Source organism: Galeopterus variegatus, unplaced genomic scaffold (assembly GCF_000696425.1).
Source record: "Galeopterus variegatus unplaced genomic scaffold, G_variegatus-3.0.2 Scaffold501, whole genome shotgun sequence".
NCBI lineage: Eukaryota > Metazoa > Chordata > Mammalia > Dermoptera > Cynocephalidae > Galeopterus > Galeopterus variegatus.
In genome coordinates this window covers 143,993-166,631 of record NW_007726612.1, presented here as the reverse complement: position 1 = coordinate 166,631, position 22,639 = coordinate 143,993, and the positions used below count along the sequence as shown (strand labels likewise).

General features: G+C 40.2%; 1 protein-coding gene across 1 annotated transcript in view; it reads right to left on the bottom strand.

Annotated features, from left to right (window-relative positions):
• Nucleotides 1–13,026: 13,026 nt before the first annotated feature.
• The window catches only part of PAX6 (paired box 6), an 18,201-nt gene continuing 8,588 nt past the window's right edge, over nt 13,027–22,639 (bottom strand). Inside the window, exons 6-11 of the mRNA XM_008569454.1 lie at nt 18,678–18,836; nt 18,113–18,195; nt 17,740–17,890; nt 17,519–17,634; nt 14,815–14,965; nt 13,027–14,118 (exon numbers count right to left, since the gene is read on the bottom strand). Of these exons, the coding sequence (XP_008567676.1) occupies nt 14,033–14,118; nt 14,815–14,965; nt 17,519–17,634; nt 17,740–17,890; nt 18,113–18,195; nt 18,678–18,836 (746 nt within the window). The 3' untranslated portion in view covers nt 13,027–14,032. The remainder of the gene's footprint in view (nt 14,119–14,814; nt 14,966–17,518; nt 17,635–17,739; nt 17,891–18,112; nt 18,196–18,677; nt 18,837–22,639) is intronic.

Below are 22,639 nucleotides of genomic sequence, written 5' to 3'. Positions count from 1 at the left end.
TAACTAAAGACACACACTTCTGTGGCTGCAGTCTTGGCATTGGTAAGTCCCAGTGCCACCACTGCAACTGTTTCTTGACCCCCCTAATGCAAGTAACTGGACATTGAAACACTGGTTTGTCCTTGACTTCCACAACTGCCTCCCAGCTCCCATGAAGCTATTGACTAGTCACTGGAATACCAATGAAAAATATTGTCTCCATGACAGTGCTTGCCAGTTGATATAGTTAAAGCAGCAGGAAGATAGCTCCTCTTCTCTTCCTCCTTCTAAATCTAGCACAGATACATCTAATTGGATAAACCTAATTCATACCTTTCCAGTCCCTTATAGGTAAGAAGGCAGTTGGAATGGACACTGAGTGCCTGTTCCTTTTGTCCACCACAACTGTTACATTGCAAGACTTTAGTCTTATTTTCTGGCCTGTACCTTTACCCCTCTCTTAGTAGTAGCTACCTTGAAGCCATCTAAAATAATAGACTTGAGTGGAAAGACAGCACCCTTAATCTGACTTTTTTCTCTGAGCTGGCTCCCATTTTCTGACTAGCCTCTTAATGAAGGTATTGAACTAAGGCTTAGGGGCCCAGACATCTCCTGTGAGGTTGCCTGCCTCAGTGTGCAGGTGCAGAGACAGGTGGGTATTTTCAACCCCACGAGACTCCAAATTGCCTTCAGTTACAAAGTTCAGTTCTAAACTTCAGTTAGACTGCAGGATGCAGGCAGAGTACCTCTTTTAATAGAGCTGTAGTCTTTTCCAGCTTGTCTTTCAAGTTCTATAGCTCTAGCCTGAGTTCATCTCTCTTTTATAAACAGTTGATTTTGCTGAAGGTGGCAAGAAACAGCTACCACCAATATTCTGAATTCTGTGACATTTCACATAGAGCCACTGATTAGGAAGTATAAGGTTTGCCTTCGAAGTTATCACAGGCATAACAAAGATCACCAACTTTCCAATCTACAATGTTTGACCTCACTGTCCATCTTCCAACCACTAAGCCAACACATATTTGGTCGCAGAACTTGAGTGCCTGAGTGCAGAATTTGTCAGGTACCAAATTCTGTACAAATAGGATATGGATCAGGCTATCATTGCAAAGATACAAAAAATACAGTGACTTATGTAATACAGAAATTCATGTATCTCTCACAGGAAAACCCAGTTGGTGACCTAAGGCTCTTTTGGTGGCCATATGTTATCAGGAGATCCTAGACTCGTTCTATCATTTTGCTATGCCCTCCTCAGCTCATAGCTTCCATTTTATGATCCAGGACGGCTGCTTCAGCACCTACCCTCAAGTCTACGTTTCAGCAAATAGGAAGAGGGAGGTTAGATTCATCTCTCACATTTGCGGAGCCTAGAGCAAGACTGAAAATAAAGAACCACATAATTGTTATAAGCTCCCGCCCTCTGGGCTAGTGGGGGCATCAGGTGTGCATTTCCTTGGTCAGAAACCAAGAATGGAGCCCCAAGCAGTCAGCTGTAGTTCACAAACTGAGTGGAAGCTCTGGATGGTGATCATTTTGCTATGGTCCTTCTTGAAACTGTGGCATACTATCAGTTGTCTCCCAGTATCCACTTACTCCTTCTTTCATTCATTTGTACACACTTTTAAACATTTCCCAGCCTCCCTTGTAGCTAGATGTGGCCATGTCTAGGTCCCGGACATGCGTAGAAGTGATGTGCCTAACTTCCAGATCTTGCCTTCTCAGCGCCTTTCTTCTTCCCACCAGCTGAGAGCTAGCAAGAGCACCAGCCTTGGAGCCAGAATGGAAGCCCTCGTTGAGAGTGGCAGACCAGTCCTGCCAGCTCAGAAGTGCCCACTTCTGGACTGTAAAGTGAGAGAGAAATAAGCTTCTACCTCTTTAAGCCATTTTTTGGAGGGGGTGAGGGTATTTCTGTATTTCGGCTACTTAGCCTGTACTCTGATTCATTCCCTGCCATTCAGAGTAGTGTAGAGCACAGAATGTGGCTACAGAAATCAGCAAATCATCCTGAAAGAGTCTGGAGAGGAATAGGATGGCATATCTTTTGCTCATTTGTGTCCTTTCCATTATGTAAAGGGTGAAAAATACTTTTAAAACTTAAGTGGAGAAGCTTCCTCTTCTGAGGTTTCTTTTAGTAGCTATTTTGCCAGCAGTGAAGACGTGCGAAAGATAAATTTTAGAAATAAGATGGACCTCAGATGGCCTCCTTACTACAGCCATGCGTATTTACACTGGCCCAGAAACCAGGCATCTGACGTGCCCCATTTTCACTGTTGCCTTACTAAGTATGAGGGAAATTATTCAGACTTTTTAAATCTCAGAAGCAGAGACTGTGATTGCAATTTCCTTCATCTTTCTTTTTAGAACCTCAGTAGAGGATAATGTACACGAAATACTCACATGCTGGCTTACTGACTGAAACCTGGTGGCTAAGTACAATATTCTGTTGCTGTCCTTTGTAATTATATATAGTTCATTATATGTGTAGATGCATTTCCTTGCCCTAATAAACTCACTTATTTTATCTTGTACCATATGTATTTTTACGAGCCCCCTCAAAACTTTTTTGGAGCAAGAAGAGGTGTAAATAAATTAGTGTAGTACTTGATAGTTCACAAACCACACGTACGTCTCATTTGATCCTGACAGCGGTCTTGCGAGGGGAGAATTGTTCCCCTGGGATAGATGAGGGCATGGAGGCTGAGGTGAATTGGCTTGTCCGAGGTCACACCGAGAGTGAGTGACAGGGGCAGGTATCAAACTGTCACTCTGCCGCCATGTCCAGTGTTCTTGTCAACAAGCCCTGACTGCCTCTGTTAAGGTACCAATATAGAACCTAGAAGTTCTAAGGTGTTTACAAGTTTTTATTTTAACTATGTGTTTTTTAAAAATTCTTGTCAACAAGCCCTGACTGCCTCTGTTAAGGTACCAACATAGAACCTAGAAGTTCTAAGGTGTTTACAAGTTTTTATTTTAACTATGTGTTTTTTAAAAATAAAAAAATCTATTAGAAGTTCTGAAATATTAATGCCTATGTCTGTGATTCTGAGCAATACAAATCGTGACTTTTCAGAAAATGTCAGAAATAATTTTAAAGAGTAAAACAAATCTCTATTCATCTGCTAAAGGTTAAAATGTACTACATCAATTGTTTTCAGAAAACAAACACTGCCTGGTGGTTTGGTCTTGGCAAAATAAGAAAAATATGAATTGATTAAACTTATTTTAATGGGTATTTACCTGCAATTTGTTTCAAATCCAGGTATAACCTAGATTCATTATCCTGCTCCTTCTATGTGGGGACTGTGAGTGCTGAGCACAGGGCTGGAAGAAAAGGAATTAGGAAAGGGACTGTTGAGATAGGAAATCCAATCCTCTGTGTCTGTAGGATCAGTTTAGTTGCTGACTCAGAAGGAACAAAATGTATACAGTGGCTAAGCCCAACAAAGAGAGAGGCAGGCAGGAGGGAAAGAATCTCAAAGTCCCATTCTCCTGGGTATCCTTGGAACCTCAGAGGAGGTCACATCTACTACTGCTGCTTTGTTATGACCCTGGGCTTCCTGTGGGCCTAAGGTGCCTTTTGGCGGGAGCCCCCCTAATCTGCCAGAGTATTTTGCTAGTCTCACTGTTTTCCTTCTTGCAGCATTGGGGAAAAAGGACCCATTGATCCAATGGGAACGATGCAAATCACCCAGGCCTGTGTGAGAAACCTGGGAGTTGCCACGCCTTTCCCAGATCCCCTTGTCTACGTAGAAATCATCATTTTAGATGAAGCATTCATGGAAAAAAGAGGTAGACAGCCAGCCAACCAGCCAGATATCCATCTCCTGCATCAGCAACACAGTCCCTTCCTCCCAGAATCTGAGAAAAGAAAATCAGGTGGAAAAAAACTCAGCTCAAGTGTAAGATACGTTTTTGCTTCTGGCCCTTGCCTTAGAACCCCAGATAGAAAATGAGAAAGATTAATACCTTGATTTGGTTTGCAAGTTTGAGGATAATATTTTTTTTATAGTCTGATTTTTATTTTAGCCATTATTCAATGAATGCTCAATGTCTAAAAGTTTATATACCCTACAGCCTTGTAGTTTTAGTCTAAAGGAGGTCACCATGCTATGCAGAGTATCTTGCAGCCTATTTCTTCAGAAGACAGATCTGGGGTACAGCAGCGTCTGAACATTTACATGTCAAGTGTGTAAATGCTTTGGAAGCCTCAAAGGAAAAATGCCTGACACACCTGGCAAGCCTGGAACCTGATCTCTCGTTCTTCCTCGCTGCTTCACATCGCACTGACATGGTGCACAGGGGGAGGCTCAGAAAGAAAGAAAACAAAACCCACTGCTTGAGAGAGTTGCATAGTAAGCTTGTTTGAGTAATAATCAACAAAAACAGGCAAATCACACATAAATTCACATATTTCATAGAGCCATCCTTGGGCTTTTTCAAAGGACATGAGTATATAACTAGTTTTTCTAGCATTTAATGTAGCATTTGTTTAGAAGCAGTTAATCATACCATCCAAAATTTTTATGCTCAGAAGTTGCACATGAATGATATTTGACTTTTCTTCAAAGCCATTCAACCTGAAAGATTTCCAAGTATGTCACACGTCACATTTAGCTACTTTGGCTAGGAAGGGCTTTCAGCCAACTGGCTCACATTCGTTGCCTAGAAAAGCAGAGGAAGAGAAATGCTTAGCCAGTCAACAAGCAAATAGGTGAGCTCCTATGTCACACGTCACATTTAGCTACTTTGGCTAGGAAGGGCTTTCAGCCAACTGGCTCACATTCATTGCCTAGAAAAGCAGAGGAAGAGAAATGCTTAGCCAGTCAACAAGCAAATAGGTGAGCTCCTGAAATAAATTGTATTATGCTAGTTCTGAATAAACCACACTAGTGTGCTCATTTAGATTAGCAGAGCAGTGTGACCCTTCAACCAAGTGCATCCTGTAACCTTAAAGATATATTGGTTCAACTGTTAGGCCAATCCCTATTCTACACATCAGAATTCAATTCGTTACTGAAGACCTAGCTCAGATCCCATCTCCAGGAAGCCTGTGCTGCTCACCTCCCCACTGCCATGATTTCTGCTTTGTCTCTGCCATTCTTATATACATAGCTTGGAGTGTTCGCTATAAGGGTTACCTGTGTGCTGGTCTTATTCGTGTCACTGGATTATAGGGAAATGAGGAGAGCGGAAGGTGCTCTTGCTCTATTCGCATATCCTTTCAGAATGCCCTGTTCGAGTAGATTCTAAATGTTTGTTGTATCCAGTTGATTTCCTAAACAGCCTATTCACCATATGACACCATCTGTGAGGTCCCAACCAAAAGCATACACACACACACACACATTTCTATATGGTAATTTTCTTTAATTTTCAGATAACCTTCAGATCATGCATGTCCTAGTCATTTTTCCTTTGTTCATTAGCAATAACCACAAGATCTTAAACATTAAAACTCAGCCATATAATTAGGGGTCTCTTTCCTTCCTGCTTCCTCACATGGACACTGACAGAGTTAACATTGCAAAGACATTTGTAACCTCAGACTTCAGAATCATGCCTGCCTTTTAGATTCTTGAGCCTTTCTTGCTTTCATTTTTGTTTGAAATCCTTTCTGGAACAAACTGGAATATAAAGAAATAAAGGAATGGTTTAAAACAAAGAAATATGTCTTTATTTGAGCTTTTTTTTTAAACAGTCAAGAAATAGACATTTAATTACTTAATAAGTGATAGGCTGGGTGCTAAGGATACAAATGAATGGTTCTATATGAATAGTGCTGTATAAATATTAAAGCCTTTCTTGACCTTCTTGACCTTTCTGGCATCTTTGTTGATCATACATCTGTATAATCTTTCTCATTTTATATCTGGCAAACTGAAATCAAGAAAAAATATTTTCATAAATTATTTTAAATATTTTTAAATATTTAGATCATTTGCACACAGCGTGTGTTTACATGACAAAAAACAAGACTTTTGTCAGGAAAAAACCTAGCTGAAACATATGCTTGTGGGACCACACTACTTTGACAAAAAAAAAAAAAAGTTCTACCCTTTCTCATCTTTTTTTTTTTTTTCCTTCCATATTAAAAGGAGTCTCCAAAGGACGGGTTTCAGGTAGGTTGTCTCCAGGTCAGTTCACCTCTAAAATGGTCTGGCCAGGCATCAGGGGAGAGCCCATCTGCCTGACTTAGCTTCCCACATCCACTTCGTGCCTCTCCCAACAGACATGTTCCTTTAAGTTTGGATTTTTATGAAATTACAGTAACTGCTATAATTATGGTCAGTTACTCGGTCTGCTCAAATCAGCCTGCATCTGCAGAAAAACAGTTGGGATGGGGGATGTTCAAAGCCACACTATATTTTTGAAAACATGACCCAATATTATGCACAGAAACACATTTACCAAGACCTGTAACAGATGTTGTAACTGACTTACCTGAACATATGAAAAGCACTAACCCTTCGATTGGTATCATTTTTTTCATTATGTCAATATTTCTATGAAAATTCTAAGTTCCTAGAGAAAGTATATCCTTGAAATAGAATCATCAGGTCAACTTACAGATAAAGGGAACAAGCATTGTGGGAATCCATAATTGCTGCAAAGCTACATTGGATTAAAAAATAGCATTTTGGAGCCCCAGCAAAAACAATACAAAGCCAAAAAAAAATGCCATTATTTATGTGATATTTTTCAGTTATACCTTTACTTCTTCATTTACATGTTTTCACTTCTACCTAAGTAGTCTTCATACATTTAGGTTTGGACCAAAAAAAAAATGCCATTATTTATGTGATATTTTTCAGTTATACCTTTGTACTTCTTCATTTACATGTTTTCACTTCTACCTAAGTAGTCTTCATACATTTAGGTTTGGACTCTGAAAATGTTCTACTAAGATTTCTGGTCCAGTTTCTGCAATGGTTATGGTTTGTAAAATCTAATAGGAATAGGATGTGATTATATTGAGCTTCAGTGTGAAGAATTGTCTTAGCGGGAATTTTATATGGAAGAATAAATGCTGATCAACAAAGCATGATATTGTATTATGAAGTATGCTAGCAAAAGCAAAATTAATTTTTTTCTTTTTTCTTTCTCCTGAAATCTTCTGCCATAGCGACTGCATTTGCCTCCAGACTTGTCAGACACAGTGAGCCGCTCAAGCAAACAGGATCTGGCAGAATCCGCCAAGCTGCTGGGCCCAGGCTGTGGCATGATGGCCGGAGGCACGAAGCACCTGGACTTCTAGGGATTCCTCCTTAGTCATTTCATGCAGAATTATATGACACTCTAATTATGATCACTAATAGCTTATGTAAATATTTTTCTTAACAATTCGACCCTCCAATCCTTGAAAAACAGAGGATTGCAAGGTGGGGCAGCCATTCTTCATTTTTTGAGCCAACTTTTTATACAGAAATAACACAGCAGAAATACTTTTATTATAAAATTTTGCTTTATGCTCTGTATTTAGAAAAAATAGACCATTTTATTTTGAAATAAATGGCAAAAAAAGTCAAAATTTTAAAATTTCAGATGCCTTACAGTGGTCATTAGTGTATGTATATTAAGGCACTTAGTATGGTAAGGTGCATGTTACAGGAGGTAGCACATAAAACATGAAATTCAGTATATATGAAAACATTTTATCTTTATTTCTGAAAAAGTCACTTGCCACCAAAAATGCTAAGGTTTTTTTAATGAAAAATTTGCTAATATATAAAATAAATTTGTACTTATGTATCCTGTTATTAAATTGAGGAAGACAAAATAATATTTTGGGCTTTAGCCTCCATTAAAGATAATTAGCCTGCCATAGTAGTTAATAAATATAAAGAACTTGAAAGATAGAAAGCATAGAAAAAAAAGTTGATGGTCTTCTGTTTAGTAATCCTAAACAATTGAAGTCAGCACTATGAAATTATCTCAACAGACATAATTCAGGATTGAAATTCAAACTGACAGCTACATTAATGTTAGGGTACCAGGGGAAAAACATGTACTGAAGCTTGGTGAAAGATTTTTACAGAACATAGGTTTGAGACAAAGTGGAAAAATGAAACTAATATTTCCATTGCATCATGTAATCCTTTTGTTAATTATGAAAATTGGTTGGGTGAGTGAATTTCTAACCATATAAACATGTATTTGGGGGTGCATAGCATATTGAACCAGTTTTCATATAAAACACTAGGTTTTTGTATTATAGTTCCATATTCTCAAAGCTTTTGAGAAATAATGGATAAAAAGTTAAAAAGTAGTGTGCATATTTAAGTAGTCTCAATTTTTAAAAGAATGTTTTACATCCATTGAGAGAAACTGAATTTCCAAAACACATTTTCAAATATATTAGGATATTTTGAAGTAGTTATAACTAGCATTTTTAAGCAATTTACTTTTAATATACCAAAAATTATACTTTATTTGTTCTTGACAACATTGTAGAAAACAAAGACTAGGTTTTTAAAACTGTCTAAGCAATATGATGAATGTCAGTCACTTAAAAAAAAACCCACTGTAGCATAAACACATACTGTATACAGCTTTTATTCAGAATTAGAATAATTGAATCAATGACAGTGATTTGCCAGGATGTCAAATCTCTCCATCATATCCTGTCACTACCAGTTTATTTTTTGTGATCAAAATCAAAAAGACAACTATTTTGTCACCCGCTATTTCATTAGTACTAAAAATCAGGTTTCTTCTATTTTTTTAGAATGTCTGGTTTATTTTTTTCATTTCTTTTAATTCTAAAGACACAAATTCTTCCCCATTTTCTTTTCAAAATAAAGTTTTAGAATTGATCTGTCAGTTAAAATTAAAGGGCTTTTATATTAAACAAAGGTGCTTTTAAAATTTAAAGCAACTTCAAAAAATCGATTTAGTCCATAGACAATAAATAATGTTATACATATACTCCACAAAAGCTTTGCTATGTCCTTTGAAAGCATTATGAGCAATTTGAATAAATTCAAGTGAATATTTTAGTTGGGTTATTATTTTAATAACTCTGACCTTTTTCTTACCACGTTGTGATTGATTTTATACAAACACACAGTGGAACAATTACATAGCATTTGACTCTGAAAAGGAAATGTGAGGTCATCAGATATGTAAATTACTTGTCAAAATACTTAATAGGTCATTGATTTACTTCCCTGGCTACCATGTCTATAAAATTAACAGCCAATTACTAGTTAATATATGCTTTGCAAATAGATAAATACTATAAAAATTGAATGTGCATATTTGAACCTATATTTTAAGTATAAAAGAAACTTTTCAAACTCAGTAAAAAGTGCATTTTGAACAGTAAGAGTACCTGGGCTTTTCAAAAAATCAGATCCAAGTGCTTTGTTTTTTAGATTACTGGGCAGGCTTTGTGAAAATAAGCTACTAGAGAGGGATTTTTGTTTTCCTCTGATCAAAACCCACTCTGAAAATGTGTTTGCCTTCCTTCTGGAAACATTATCCATTATGCTAAACAATTTACTATATAAAAATATTGGTCTTCAATAATGCTATTGTAGGTATACACACCATTATGATACATTATGAAATATACACTCTATTAACAGATTTGTTTTCAATTATCAACTTGACTCACAGATATAAATACTTAAGAATAGTGCCAAACATAGTATCTGAAATGTCCTCATATCTCTTAAATGTTTCTAGTATATGAACTTCAAAACCCTATATGGTATTCATTTCTTACGCTAGATTTGCCTTCTTTTAACGTGAGGTAAATATTTTGACTACTGCAGTCTGCTCAGGTGCTGTGGTTCTAAGACCTTCTGAATTTCTTTTTAGTAACCCCAGACAATATCCACTTTTCCTCTCTTCCATTTATGCTTTATCTTCACTTCCAGGATCTTTAAATACTAACACTAGACAAAATAAAACTACTTCAAAACGAAGTGACACTCTGCAATCAATTCCCTGTCTATCTTTTCATTTTAACAAATCAGACACACACGTACGCATACAAAAGGGGAGTGGGGGGGAACCCCTATTCATTTGTTTAAGCCCATTATTTATGTGATTTCTAAGACATCATGTTACTGCTTTCCAAAGATAGTCATCATCAACAGTATCAAAATTAAGCAATACTAACCCTAAGTACTTACATTTTGAACTTTAAAACTGAGCGGTTAAATCATTCAGGACCAAGGAAAAAAACATGAGGTTCGTTCTTGAGAAACAAAAAAGAGAAGAATTTGTGTTTGTCCTTGGTGAGCCAAACAAGGAGAAAAGAAAAGCTTTTCTTTTTTTTTTTTTTTCTTCTTAATCTTGTTAACATGAAGGCCCAGAGCAAAAAGAAATGAACAGAAGAATATAGGCACCATCCTAAGATGACAAACATTCAGAGAACAAAGCTGAATCTTAAAATAATACTGGATAAATGAATCTTAGGAAACCACGTTGTTATGAAAAAAAAAGAAGTAGGAAGAAATGGTTATGTGAGCCATACCAAAAAACCAGTTGTTCACCATTTCAGAGTTAGGAGGCACAGTCTTGGGGGGAAAAATATTCTGGAAATTCACCCACTGCAATAAATAGCATTTTTTCTTGGAGTAACTTGAATGTTTATTACTCAAACATTCGGCTCTAATTCTGTTCACCTGGTTTCCCTAAGTCAGTCAAATTTGGAGAAAAATTTTAGGCTGTTAGTTCTATGATTCTAGTGAGAACATCACCGACAGTCTACATCTTGGAAGATGGCATCAAAACATCCCTGCAGATTTCCCATTGATAAATATATAAATATACCTATCAGTAAATAAATACATGAAAATGAAATATTTCAACAGTGAGTAAGAGGCCAGCTTCTAAGTGCTGCTACCACACAGCGCCTGCCATGCTGTCCCCAAGAGAGTGCCTGGAGCTCCATTCAGGACAGCTCATCTCCCTAGGGTGTGGGCAGAAGGCAAGGCAGCCGGTCCCGTCCTGCTGGACCAGAGGGCTTCTGCAGCTGAGCAGCCGCTGCTTCAGAATACACCAGGCTGTGCCACTGTGCCCTGGCAATCCCGACCCTCAGAGGACACGTATACGTGCCCAAGTGCACACATACAGACCCTCAGCTCCCACACCGCTCCCCTTCTCCCATTCCCAGCTCTTGCACCCAGCATACCACAACCATGTCTCCAAGGTCTGTGCTCTCTACACAACAGAGCCATGGACCAGGACTAGCTGCCTGACCCTGGCCCAAATTATAGCCTGTTGGAAACCATCCCTTCTTGCAGGGGAGAAGTATGCCAGCCAGCAGCTGCTGCACACACTCCCACACAGCCCTCCTCTGACAGTTCCCTCAGCACACGTCCTTCAGGGAATATAGGCTGCAAAATGTCAGAAAGTAGAAATGTCTGCCCGGGCAATTGTACCAACAGTGTGTATACGTGCACACTCCCATGAAGAAGTGTGCCAATGTGCAGTGCAGGCTGACATTGAATAAACCTACATGCACACATACAAAAACTGCAATCAACTTAGGAAGGTGTCTCTCAATGTGCAGCAAGTCTGGTGGAAGAAAATTATTAGTACGTAGCATGCCAGAGAGATAAATCTCAATTATCTGTTCACAAGTAATTCCTTAATTAGAAAACAGGAGATGGTCAGCTAGAATGTTATGTTTAAATCTTCCAATTATTTTCTGTATTTCTGATCATTTGGAGATTTTTTAAAAATTTTAAAAGGGTACAAATCTGTGGAAATGTGCCTTTGTCCTTAGAGGTTTCTGCATGTGCAAGCATTTTAATCCAGACTGCCAGACCTCCAGGCTTTTTTTTACTGAAGTTTCCAGAAGAAAATTTATCTATGTTGACTTATATGTTGCACAGAACAGACAGAAATAAAAGTCTCAGACAGGCCTTTTTTACCTAACAAAGGCTTATTTTTTTTTCCATTCTTTGCTTGGGCTCAAGCACTCCTGCCCTGCGTGCCGCCACTTTAAACATGATCAGATCTGTGCTTCATTGCAAATAACAACTGACCAACAATGGCCCCTGCTTCATAGATTTGGGAATGTTTGGCTTAAGCTGCCAATGACTGAAGGCCTTTAACTCCCACCGGCCAGTCACAGTCCTCTTTGTTGTTGTCTGTTGATGTGTCTGTGCTCATTATTCCTTGACATGCAACATTCCCCCCACCCCCACACCCCCACATAAAAGTCTCAGACAGGCCTTTTTTACCTAACAAAGGCTTATTTTTTTTTCCATTCTTTGCTTGGGCTCAAGCACTCCTGCCCTGCGTGCCGCCACTTTAAACATGATCAGATCTGTGCTTCATTGCAAATAACAACTGACCAACAATGGCCCCTGCTTCATAGATTTGGGAATGTTTGGCTTAAGCTGCCAATGACTGAAGGCCTTTAACTCCCACCGGCCAGTCACAGTCCTCTTTGTTGTTGTCTGTTGATGTGTCTGTGCTCATTATTCCTTGACATGCAACATTCCACCCCCCCCCACACCCCCACCCGCCTCCACCCTCCAACCATCCACAACCGCACAGAAAGCAAGATTCAAATGGGAACAGCTGTAGTGGTTCAATGGGAAATGATGCCTCTTGTGCAAAGGGGAGGGAGACAGAAAAGGGAGAGGGCCTATTTGAGAAAGGCAACAGCTTTCAGAGAGTCTTGTTTAAGAAATCTACTTTTGAATATACTTCATTGAAATCATTGTTGAAATAGCCTGACAATGGAAATTTGCCCAGATTGAAAATGCCAGCCCTAATTCAAAAAACAATTCCTAGTTAACAGCTTGTTGCATTTTAAAATTATTTCTAGACTTTGAGCTTTTGAATTAAATGGCTAACTGGGAAATGTTATCATTTTGTATATATGTGGTGAGTATAAATGGGCACAGATCTACACATAGTTTTAAGTGGGTATTTTTTCTAACACACTTCTGATTTACAATAACTATAAGAATTATTTCTTTAAGGATCATCAGGATGTACAACAGAGTATATATGAAAGTAACCATTGGTTTAGAATGTTAATCTAGCATGGAAACAAAATTTGTAACACCACACTATAAGGTTAAAAAGAAAATAGTATAATAAAGGAAATACAAAGGCTTTGGCATGGTTTTTACAATCAACAATGGTTAATTTTGATATGTAGTTGTGAACAACTTCAAAACACTTAAGTTTAAAACTCTTGCAAGCACTTTTAATTGATTAGGAATGAATTCTAGATGCACAAAATGATTGGACTGTGAACAGTAATACAACTATATCTAAGAACAATTAACTTTTGCGGGCCAAAAAAGAAACGTATGATTGCATGAAAATGTGTATAAAACATCTATAGAGTATTCTTGTCAAATATAAATGAAATTAACTTTATTATAGAAATCATTCTGAGGATTTCTAGGGAAGACAAATACTTACATTTTGACATAAAACAAATTGGATTATACCGAAGACACACTCTACCTTTTAGCTATCAACTTTTTTCTTCCTTGAATTTATATCTTACCCTTTTTTGAACATAAACTTCATCTGTTAACCACCTTTGGAAAACCAACAGATATTTCTTACATAAATCTAGTGCATGTTGTTCCAGGTTTAATTATATGCAAAGGAATGATACAAACTTGGAACATCAGTCCATAAACTATGAACAGATGGGTAGAAGTATTCGATATATCTTGATAAAACTCTTTAAATTCATGGCAAATCTTGTTGATCATGGTTTCCTTTTTTAAAAAAACAACTTCATGACCAACACAGATCAAACATCCATCCAGTCTACATTGTTCTTTTTTCATTATAACATACAAATGCCCATTTACAAATAATACACCAAAATGAATAAAAGTTTGGATACCAAAATGAAGATTTGTTCCAACTGATATCGTGCCTTCTGTATACAAAGGTCCTTGTTTCAAGTCCATTCCGCAGTGGTACAATACAGGACACAGTTGCAGAACTGAAGTGCTTCTAACAGCCATTTTTCTTTCTTTCCTGAACACCCAACTGTCGTGTCCACATAGTCACTGACTGAATTAACACCATATTTCCTTTCTTTTTTATTTTACTGTAATCTTGGCCAATATTGAGACATATCAGGTTCACTTCCAGGAACTTGAACTGGAACTGACACACCAGGGGAAATGAGTCCTAGAAGTAGATGAAAGAAATAGCCATGTAGATATTCCCTCCAAAAGACAGGCATAGAGTATGAATTTATAGGGTTTTTTTTTTATCTCTAATACTTAGACACACTTTACAGTACTTAAAAAATATATATTTCAATGGTTACAAACAAAAGTGCACCTTCAGAAAGTAGACAACATCTATAGGTATGCATACCTATAGAATCCCAAGTCTCCCTCACCCACCCAAAAGACGAGAAAAAAGCCTCCATTTGTTTGTATGTTTGGAACTTTAGCAATAAAGCTGTCTCTGTAACACCAATGTAGTATTTCTTCAACTGCAATGAAAGGTATGCAGGGGATAGGGGGCAGAAAGTCTTCCAACAAGCACCCACCACACAGCTCAGTGGGCCCTCACTCTTGAGCCATGGCTGATAATCTGTCCTCAGAAAATTTACAGTCTCAGGTCTTGTCTTCATATGCAACTTCTGTGACCAAAGTCAGGAAAAACAACTTTGTTTTTTGTCTATATTTTGTTAAATTACTAACTAGCTTAACTGAATTTTTTCCCCAGAGACAAGGGCAGCAAAGATTTAAACACACCTTCACAAAAGGAAGGCTAAAAGGTTCTTTTTAGGTGAACTTTGAATGAAGAGCAATCACCTGGCCACAGAAGCTGTAAAGGCTACCTCTGTGCAGCCTGCAGAGAGCAGCAGCTCACCTGTTGAAGTGGTGCCCGAGGTGCCCATTGGCTGACTGTTCATGTGTGTCTGCATATGTGGGGGGGTGTAGGTATCATAACTCCGCCCGTTCACCGAAGGGCTGGTGGGCAGCATGCAGGAGTACGAGGAGGTCTGGCTGGGGACTGGGGGCTGTGAGGAGAAAGGCAAACCCGAGGTTACTGAGAAACACATCACACGGTCACATCCCAAGGCTCCATCCTCCCCAGGAATTCTGCCAACAAGACTGACCATTAAGGATGCCTCCATGTAAAGTATTGGAATTCCATATGATAAATCTCAGATTGAGCCTCTAACTAGTCCTTACACTGGCCACAACTAAAGTTGCCTACACATCAAACTGCTAATGTAAATTCAGATAACTGTCTAGCTATACAGTTAGCACTATTTATAAATTAATAGGATTTTTGTCCATCTTCATCTTTTATCACTGCTGGCGTCTTTAGACAACCTGTAGGGTGAGGATCTCCATTGAAACACATCCCCTCTCTCTGCAAATCTGTATCTATTTGGGAACCCTGTGACCCCCAAATCCCATATCTCAAGCTTTGGGGCAGAGAGCAGTGGGACGAGCTCTCAGTAAAGTGTGGTTTAGGGACCTTGGGAACCTTTCACAGCTGGACTCATGGGATTAAAGATTCTTTGAGGAGGCAGATCCGTAATGATCACAGGTTAAAGTAGTCAGAAGTGTCAGTAAATATAATCCAACCCCATCCTGAGAATTAACAGTGATTTCCTCAGAGACCTAAAGACCCAGATTGAAATTGTGTTGCTACCCTCTAAGTGTTCGGAATGGTAGTATTGAGGAGATAAGGTTTTCTCCTAACTAAATAAAAAATACACAGAGCCGGGACAAAATCCCTTATGAGCTCTCATCGGGCTATGCAGCAAACTTGGAATGAATTCATAGAAGCATAATGTCAGTAACAAGGGAGATGACAGTATGACTTAGTAAACTGGAGAAATGTTTAACATTCCAAGATCCACCTTCTCAGAGAGAATGGCACATCAGAGGAGATTCACAGGAAGACACCTACTCTTTTATAAAATGGTTGGACATTTTAGTCAATAAGATAAATAGACGCACAAACTGGCCTACCTATTCCAAAATTCAAAGAGATTTTTTTTTTCTGAACAGCAAAAGCATTGATCGATTTTATTTTTAATGCTTTATAAATACATGTAATTTTTGAATTATATGTTATATCATTTTTAAAAGTTAGCGTTTGAAATAAAGTGACCCCACACACCAGTCTATATGTGGAAACAACCCTAATATAATAGCAGCATCTATTTAATTCTTTCTAATTGTTTTCTCATATGCACATTTTGTTATCTTCATGGAAACCTGGATGTTGCTACAATATATAACTGAGCAAGACACTCTGTGGCGTTATTAAAGTCAGATGATGACTGCTAACGTCAAGTTCAAAGAGGCAAACAGACCTTGAGGGCCCTGCCACAGTTTCAGTTTGCATTTGTTTCCAATTCCTGCAATCACTTCCTCTAGGCAACCTGACTTCTGGAAAATTCCAAGGCAGTTACAGCAACAACAACTAATGGGCTGTTAATCCCTTAAATTACATCAATTGCATTATGGCCAATAAAAATAAACACGGGATAAAAATAAACACGGGAATAATTCTTCTGAAGTTGCTTATCTAGCTGCTCCTATATTCATCTGAAGACTGTGAAACATTTATCTTGCTGTTATTTGGATTTGCAATCTAGCAAAAGATGTTCAGTGCAGAACAAACAATCTGTAACTCCAGAACTGTTTCCAGCAGGGGCTCATGCTGGCCAATCTCACACCATCGGCATCACTAATTTTTGCACAAACAAGAGTCCTAGGAAAGCCTCCCCAGAAGGCCCACCAGAAGATGGGTTTTTTTCCCATCAAGAATTCATCCAGCAACAAAGGTCTAATATACTCACCTGCCTCATACAACTTACGTTATAAAGGATTAACCTAGTACAGGGCCTAGCAATGTAGGGGCTGACAAATATTTGGGACAGAGTCAAGAGCAGAGACAGGTTATTATACCAAGTGAATAACATCAAGCTTCCCAGGCAGCTAGGAGTGCCACAAACTTGTAACACAATTCATGGCAAAGACACACTAAATTTTAAGCAAATACTTTCTATTCCTTACTTTATTGTAAGATGTCAAGAAAAAAACTAGGCTTTTCCCCTATATTTAGTGTATCTCACCATGTACATATCAATCCTATTTCTGATCTCATTTTCTTCCTCACCAGTTTATCACATAATGCCCAAAATGCGTACAGAGATTGTATATTTATTAATATGGACACATTAATATAAACCCAAATTTTATAAATACTAACCTATTACTATCTCATAATGTACCAGCATTGTTTCTACTTTCTAGTACAAGTTTCACTGGTACCCAAAACATGCCCCTCTATCAAGCTAACATTATGCTAAAAGATTATCGTTCTGTTTGGTCAACTTTTTATGATTTTTTTATGGGCATGAATCAATCAATCAATCAACTAAAAGAGATTGAATTGACTGCCTCAGACTTGACTGGTCAAGCCAGTCACTATAGTGAGAAAGGCTCCGAAGGGTGCAGACACAGCCAATGAGGTCTGCAGGCCCCAACGGATTTCTCACATCTTCTCCCCAACACCCGTTAAGCAGGCAGCTGCTGGCCTCACTTACTTGCATAGGCAGGTTGTTCGCCATGGTGAAGCTGGGCATGGGCGGCAGAGCGCTGTAGGTGTTTGTGAGGGCTGTGTCTGTTCGGCCCAACATGGAGCCAGATGTGAAAGAGGAAACTGCAGGCAAGAGAAAGGACAGATACTCGTGGTAAGAATCAGAGCCCAGGACACACAGTTTTAAACACATTTATAAGTAGTACTAGTATTAGTGTTTCAATGTACCAGGTGTGGTGGGTTGTGGGATTGGTTGGTAGACACTGGTGCTGAAACTACTGCTGATAGGAATATGACTAGGTGTGTTGCTGGCCTGTCTTCTCTGATTCCTCAGTTTTTCTTCTCTTCTCCATTTGGCTCTTCGATTAGAAAACCATACCTGGAAATCAGATGGAACAGGTTAGCACTGTGCCTATCCTCAGCCCAACCTCACCCCTGGCACTTCCATTGCTGCCTTCCCCACCCTATGGCAGCAGAGTATTTAGCAGACTGAACCTGTTACTATTTATATAAATAATTGATGCTCCTTAGAAGCACCTTTGTCTCTAGAAAAGGCATATATATGAATCACAAAGCATAAAATCACATGATCCCTGGGTACCTGTATTCTTGCTTCAGGTAGATCTATTTTGGCGGCTAGTCTTTCTCGGGCAAACACATCTGGATAATGGGTTCTCTCAAACTCTGAAAGAGTAAGTTGATTTTCTGTGTTGTGACAGAATTACACAAAATGTATCGACCAAGCCCTGGATCAAGTTTATTCCCACCTCCCTGGTCCCATCACCTCCAACCAATTCCCTTCAAAATGCTTCAAGTATTAGTGTTAACTGTACTTGGAAGAACTTTCCAACCAGAACCAAGTTAAATTTTCTTTGGAATGACATTCAGCGACCCTTCTGTGGTCTGAAATAGACAAATCATTATTTTTCCTTTATAAGTCAGACTTCTAGTCTTTGAATTACTGGTACATGAAAAGAAGAAAAAAATGCACGCGTGCACACACACCCTGAAAGATGACCAGAGGGGGGAAAAAGGAAGAAGAAGAAAAAAAGAAGAAACCTTTTCAGTTCTCTATGCAAAGGGTCCTGGCTAAATTTAGTTCTTTGTACTGAAGATGTGGCATTTACTTTGATTTACTGCTTCTCTACTTTGAAAAACTCCATCACCTTTCTCCAGGGCCTCAATTTGCTCTTGGGTAAAGGATGTTCTATTTCTTTGCAGCTTCCGCTTCAGCTGAAGTCGCATTTGAGCCTCATCTGAATCTTCTCCGTTGGAACTGATGGAGTTGGTATTCTCTCCCCCTCCTTCCTGTTGCTGGCAGCCATCTGGAACAAAAAGAATAGGACAGTAAGAGAAATTTGGAATAACTTGGAACCTCCAAAAGGGGCCTGGAATAGTCGTAAACTCCAAGAGCAGTATATTCTGATAGTCTCACCAAAACTTTCCCAAGGTAACTAAGTGACAGCCTTCTTTTAATAAAAGACACTAGTGACATTTGACATTCGTTACCTGACCACCATTTTCTTTCTGTTTTTATCAAGATGAGATTTTACAATACACACACTAAGTGGCATTTCTTTGAATGACAAAACAAGCACTGAAGTTTCCAATTAAAATGATCTCTCATAAGTAACCCTCACTCCCCAGATGCCTCACCCAGTTCTCTTTCCCTACAAAATATATTTACCTATGGCCGTGTTGGGAAAATAGAAGAGTGATGTTCAAGATTTCAGCTGATCTATAATCAGTAATTCCTGTCTAATCAATTAGATGTTGATAGGTTTGTAGAAAATGCTATTAAGAAACCAAACCAAGCTTGTAATCTCTTTTAAAAAATATTTATCTAGTTTTTATTTGAATTCTGCACAGTCAATTTCATTTTAAAGGTTGTGAATTTGGAAGTGCTCGCATTGTTCTGCAGTTTTATTCAACTATTGTATGAGTGCGCTTCGCCTTGACACCTATTACGAGCACAGCTGTAATTATATCATCACCAAGAACAGGCTATAATTGCTGAAAATGGAATTTTATATTTAGATAAAAGGACTGTCCATTCTTTGTAATGTGTTGCACCAGAGAAAAGTAAGATTTCTTTTAAATTTTTAACGTGTAATTTTTAAAAAGAAATAGAGAGTTCACTAACTAGCTAAATATGCAATGCTGCAGCTGAATCTTTGGCATATCATTTAAGAGGTACATTTTTAATTAGGGCATTTCCACCACTTTTAATGCAATTTCTATCATCAAACAGGGGAAAGTTTTATTGTTTTCCCTTGTGCTTGGAGGACGAGATGTGCACTTGGGCTAGCTCTCTCTCTCCTTGCATCTTGCCAGTGAGGCCACAGCCTGTCTGAAGAAAAGGATGGGGGCACTGACTGGGCCTCCAGGGCCATTGCAGGCTGAGTCCTGGGTCTTGGGTTCTGAAGCCCCTAAGGGACACCCACAGGGGCTGACCCCCTCCCAGTCCTAGAAACTTGGCCAGTTGGGGAGGGGAGCCACTAGGAGAGACTTGGTGGGAATCGACTCGACCAGGAATATCATTTATAACAAGGAGACAATAGGCAGCGCCTTCAAAGAGTTCAGGGAATTGTGACAGGATCTAGTGGGATCTTTTCAGGAACTTTGAAATGTTTTAAAACCCCAACTTTCTCCCCCATTTAAACAGGCGGATTCATCGGCACTGGCCACCATATGGGCCCTTGGAGATCTATTGAGATGACCACCAACACTTGAATAGCGAGGGCCTGCTTTTCAGCGCCGCACAATGCCCCGCGAGTAAGGGAAACTATTAAACTCCTGGGGCAGGAGCGTTGGCAAACTTTCGTGGGCAGAATTTTGAGGCCACAATGAGCGCAGACAACAAAAGGATTCTCTTGAGGCGTGCAGCGGGCCACATTGTGTTACAAGAAGCCCAGTCAACAGACTTTTCAGTGAAGTGTGTTAACCCCTCTGCTCTGCTATCATTAATCACTGTCCGAAGAACGGGCGCCTCGGTGCTATTTAGGGCGCTTGGCTGGGGGGATGGAAGGTGGATGGGGGGCCAAGGCAGGGGCTGGGGGAGGCAGGGAGGAGGATGGGGGATGGGGGGCGGACAGAGATGGAAGGGGAAAGAGGACTTGAAAGAGGAGGAGGCCAGAAAGGTAAACGAAGAAAAGACAGGAAAGAGCGTTGAGAGGAGAAAAGGAAAAGAGGGTCGAACGAGAGGGGGGGACAAAGAGGACAAGGACAATGAGGGACAGAGAGAGGATCAGTAAAGAAGCCCGGCTCCCCTCTGGGTCGTCGTGCAGGGCGGCTGGGCCTAGGGCGACACGCTGGACCCCCGTGCGCTGGCACTCGTGTCTGCTCATCTACTGCCCCCACTTTCTGGGTGACTTTTCAAGGGAAGAAATGGGGAACCGCACCCTCCATCCTTATTTTTGGTTCGGTGAAGAAGGAAGACTAGAAATAATCCTTTGGGGTCAACTAGAAAAGGCCATCGGTTCTTGTTTTTGGAAAACAAACAAAAATTTGTGCTACCACCGGCATTTAGAGCGGGGACACTGAGGAGAACAAAACTCCCTCCTCCCCAGACTGCAGGGCGGCTGGGCCTAGGGCGACACGCTGGACCCCCGTGCGCTGGCACTCGTGTCTGCTCCTCTACTGCCCCCACTTTCTGGGTGACTTTTCAAGGGAAGAAATGGGGAACCGCACCCTCCATCCTTATTTTTGGTTCGGTGAAGAAGGAAGACTAGAAATAATCCTTTGGGGTCAACTAGAAAAGGCCATCGGTTCTTGTTTTTGGAAAACAAACAAAAATTTGTGCTACCACCGGCATTTAGAGCGGGGACACTGAGGAGAACAAAACTCCCTCCTCCCCAGAACGGTCGCCCAGACCCCTGCCTTCCAGGGGCCCCCTCCCCCCAGCCCCCCTTCTGGCACATTCGATCTTGCCAATTGAACAGATCTGCCCTGGTCTTCTCAGAAGACCCCTCTGCTCGCATTTGCTTTTCTGACATTTTCCTAGTTTTAAAACGTGGAGATTCATACTTGTTCTGTCGCACACGCTCTTACACTCCTACGCACGCCATAGCCGGCCGGGGCCTGCGCTGGCTCCATTTCAGGGGAGGAAAGTCAAGAGAGATAGGGGAGTGCGACTTTATTTCATTTTACTTTATTTAACTTTGTCCTGAAGGAGAGGCACTAAGCCAGCAAGCAGAAACCTGTGGCTGCGGGATCCCTCCACGACCGCCGAGAGCGAGCGCCCCTGAAAGTTCGTTTGCTACTTTGAAAGTGGCAACTATTTGCAGCCAGGCGCTGAGAGAGCCGTCACTTTTTTTTTTTTTTTAAGTGGATTTACCTTCCACTCTTCAAGCTTTTAACAAACTAAAACTAGAAGTTGGATCTCGAATTCCCCACATGATAAGCCCAAGTGGTAGACAATTAAGATATCTTCTTTAAAAGGCGCCCCCTCGGAGCCGCGCAAAGAAGGGGCCTTCAATGGGCGCCGTCCACCTTGCAGCTAATCCGTGAGAAGGCGAGTGAAAGCGCCTCCCATTATCCCAGCCCCGGGACCATCTGACGCTGGGGATAGGATTTGTTTCCTGGAAGAAGGAGAAGAGAGGGGAGGGGGGGAGAAGACGCTGGGAAATAAAATCATTCCTTAGTTTCTTAGTGTCTTAATCAGTGAGGCGGAAAACAAGCAAGAAAAGATAGCAACCCGGTTGCGGCACCTTTTCAGCTCTGGAGCGCGGATCAAAACATTGTAGCATCTGTTGAAAGAGAGACCGGCTAAATCCTACAGAGGGCCTGGGTCTTGTGGGGGGCGGGGGCGAGGGGAGGAGATAAGAAGCAGTGTCTCCGGGATCCCTAAAACCACCAAATCGCTGGAGAACTGGGGCTGGATAGAGTTGTCTCTTGTTGTTGTCAGCCCGCGTCGTCACGATTTTATTCACCGCCGCATGGCGCTCATCAGATGGAAACCATATTTGTCTCCCTCTGAGACCTAACCTCGCCTTATGCTTTTGGAGTAATGGACTCTTTAAAACCCAAGAGCGGCTTCCCGGGCCGGGAAAGGGGGCCGTGGGCGGGGTGGGGGGGACCCTCTTAGCGCCAAAAGGCCTGAGGATGCCCCCGGAACGCGAGCGGAAGC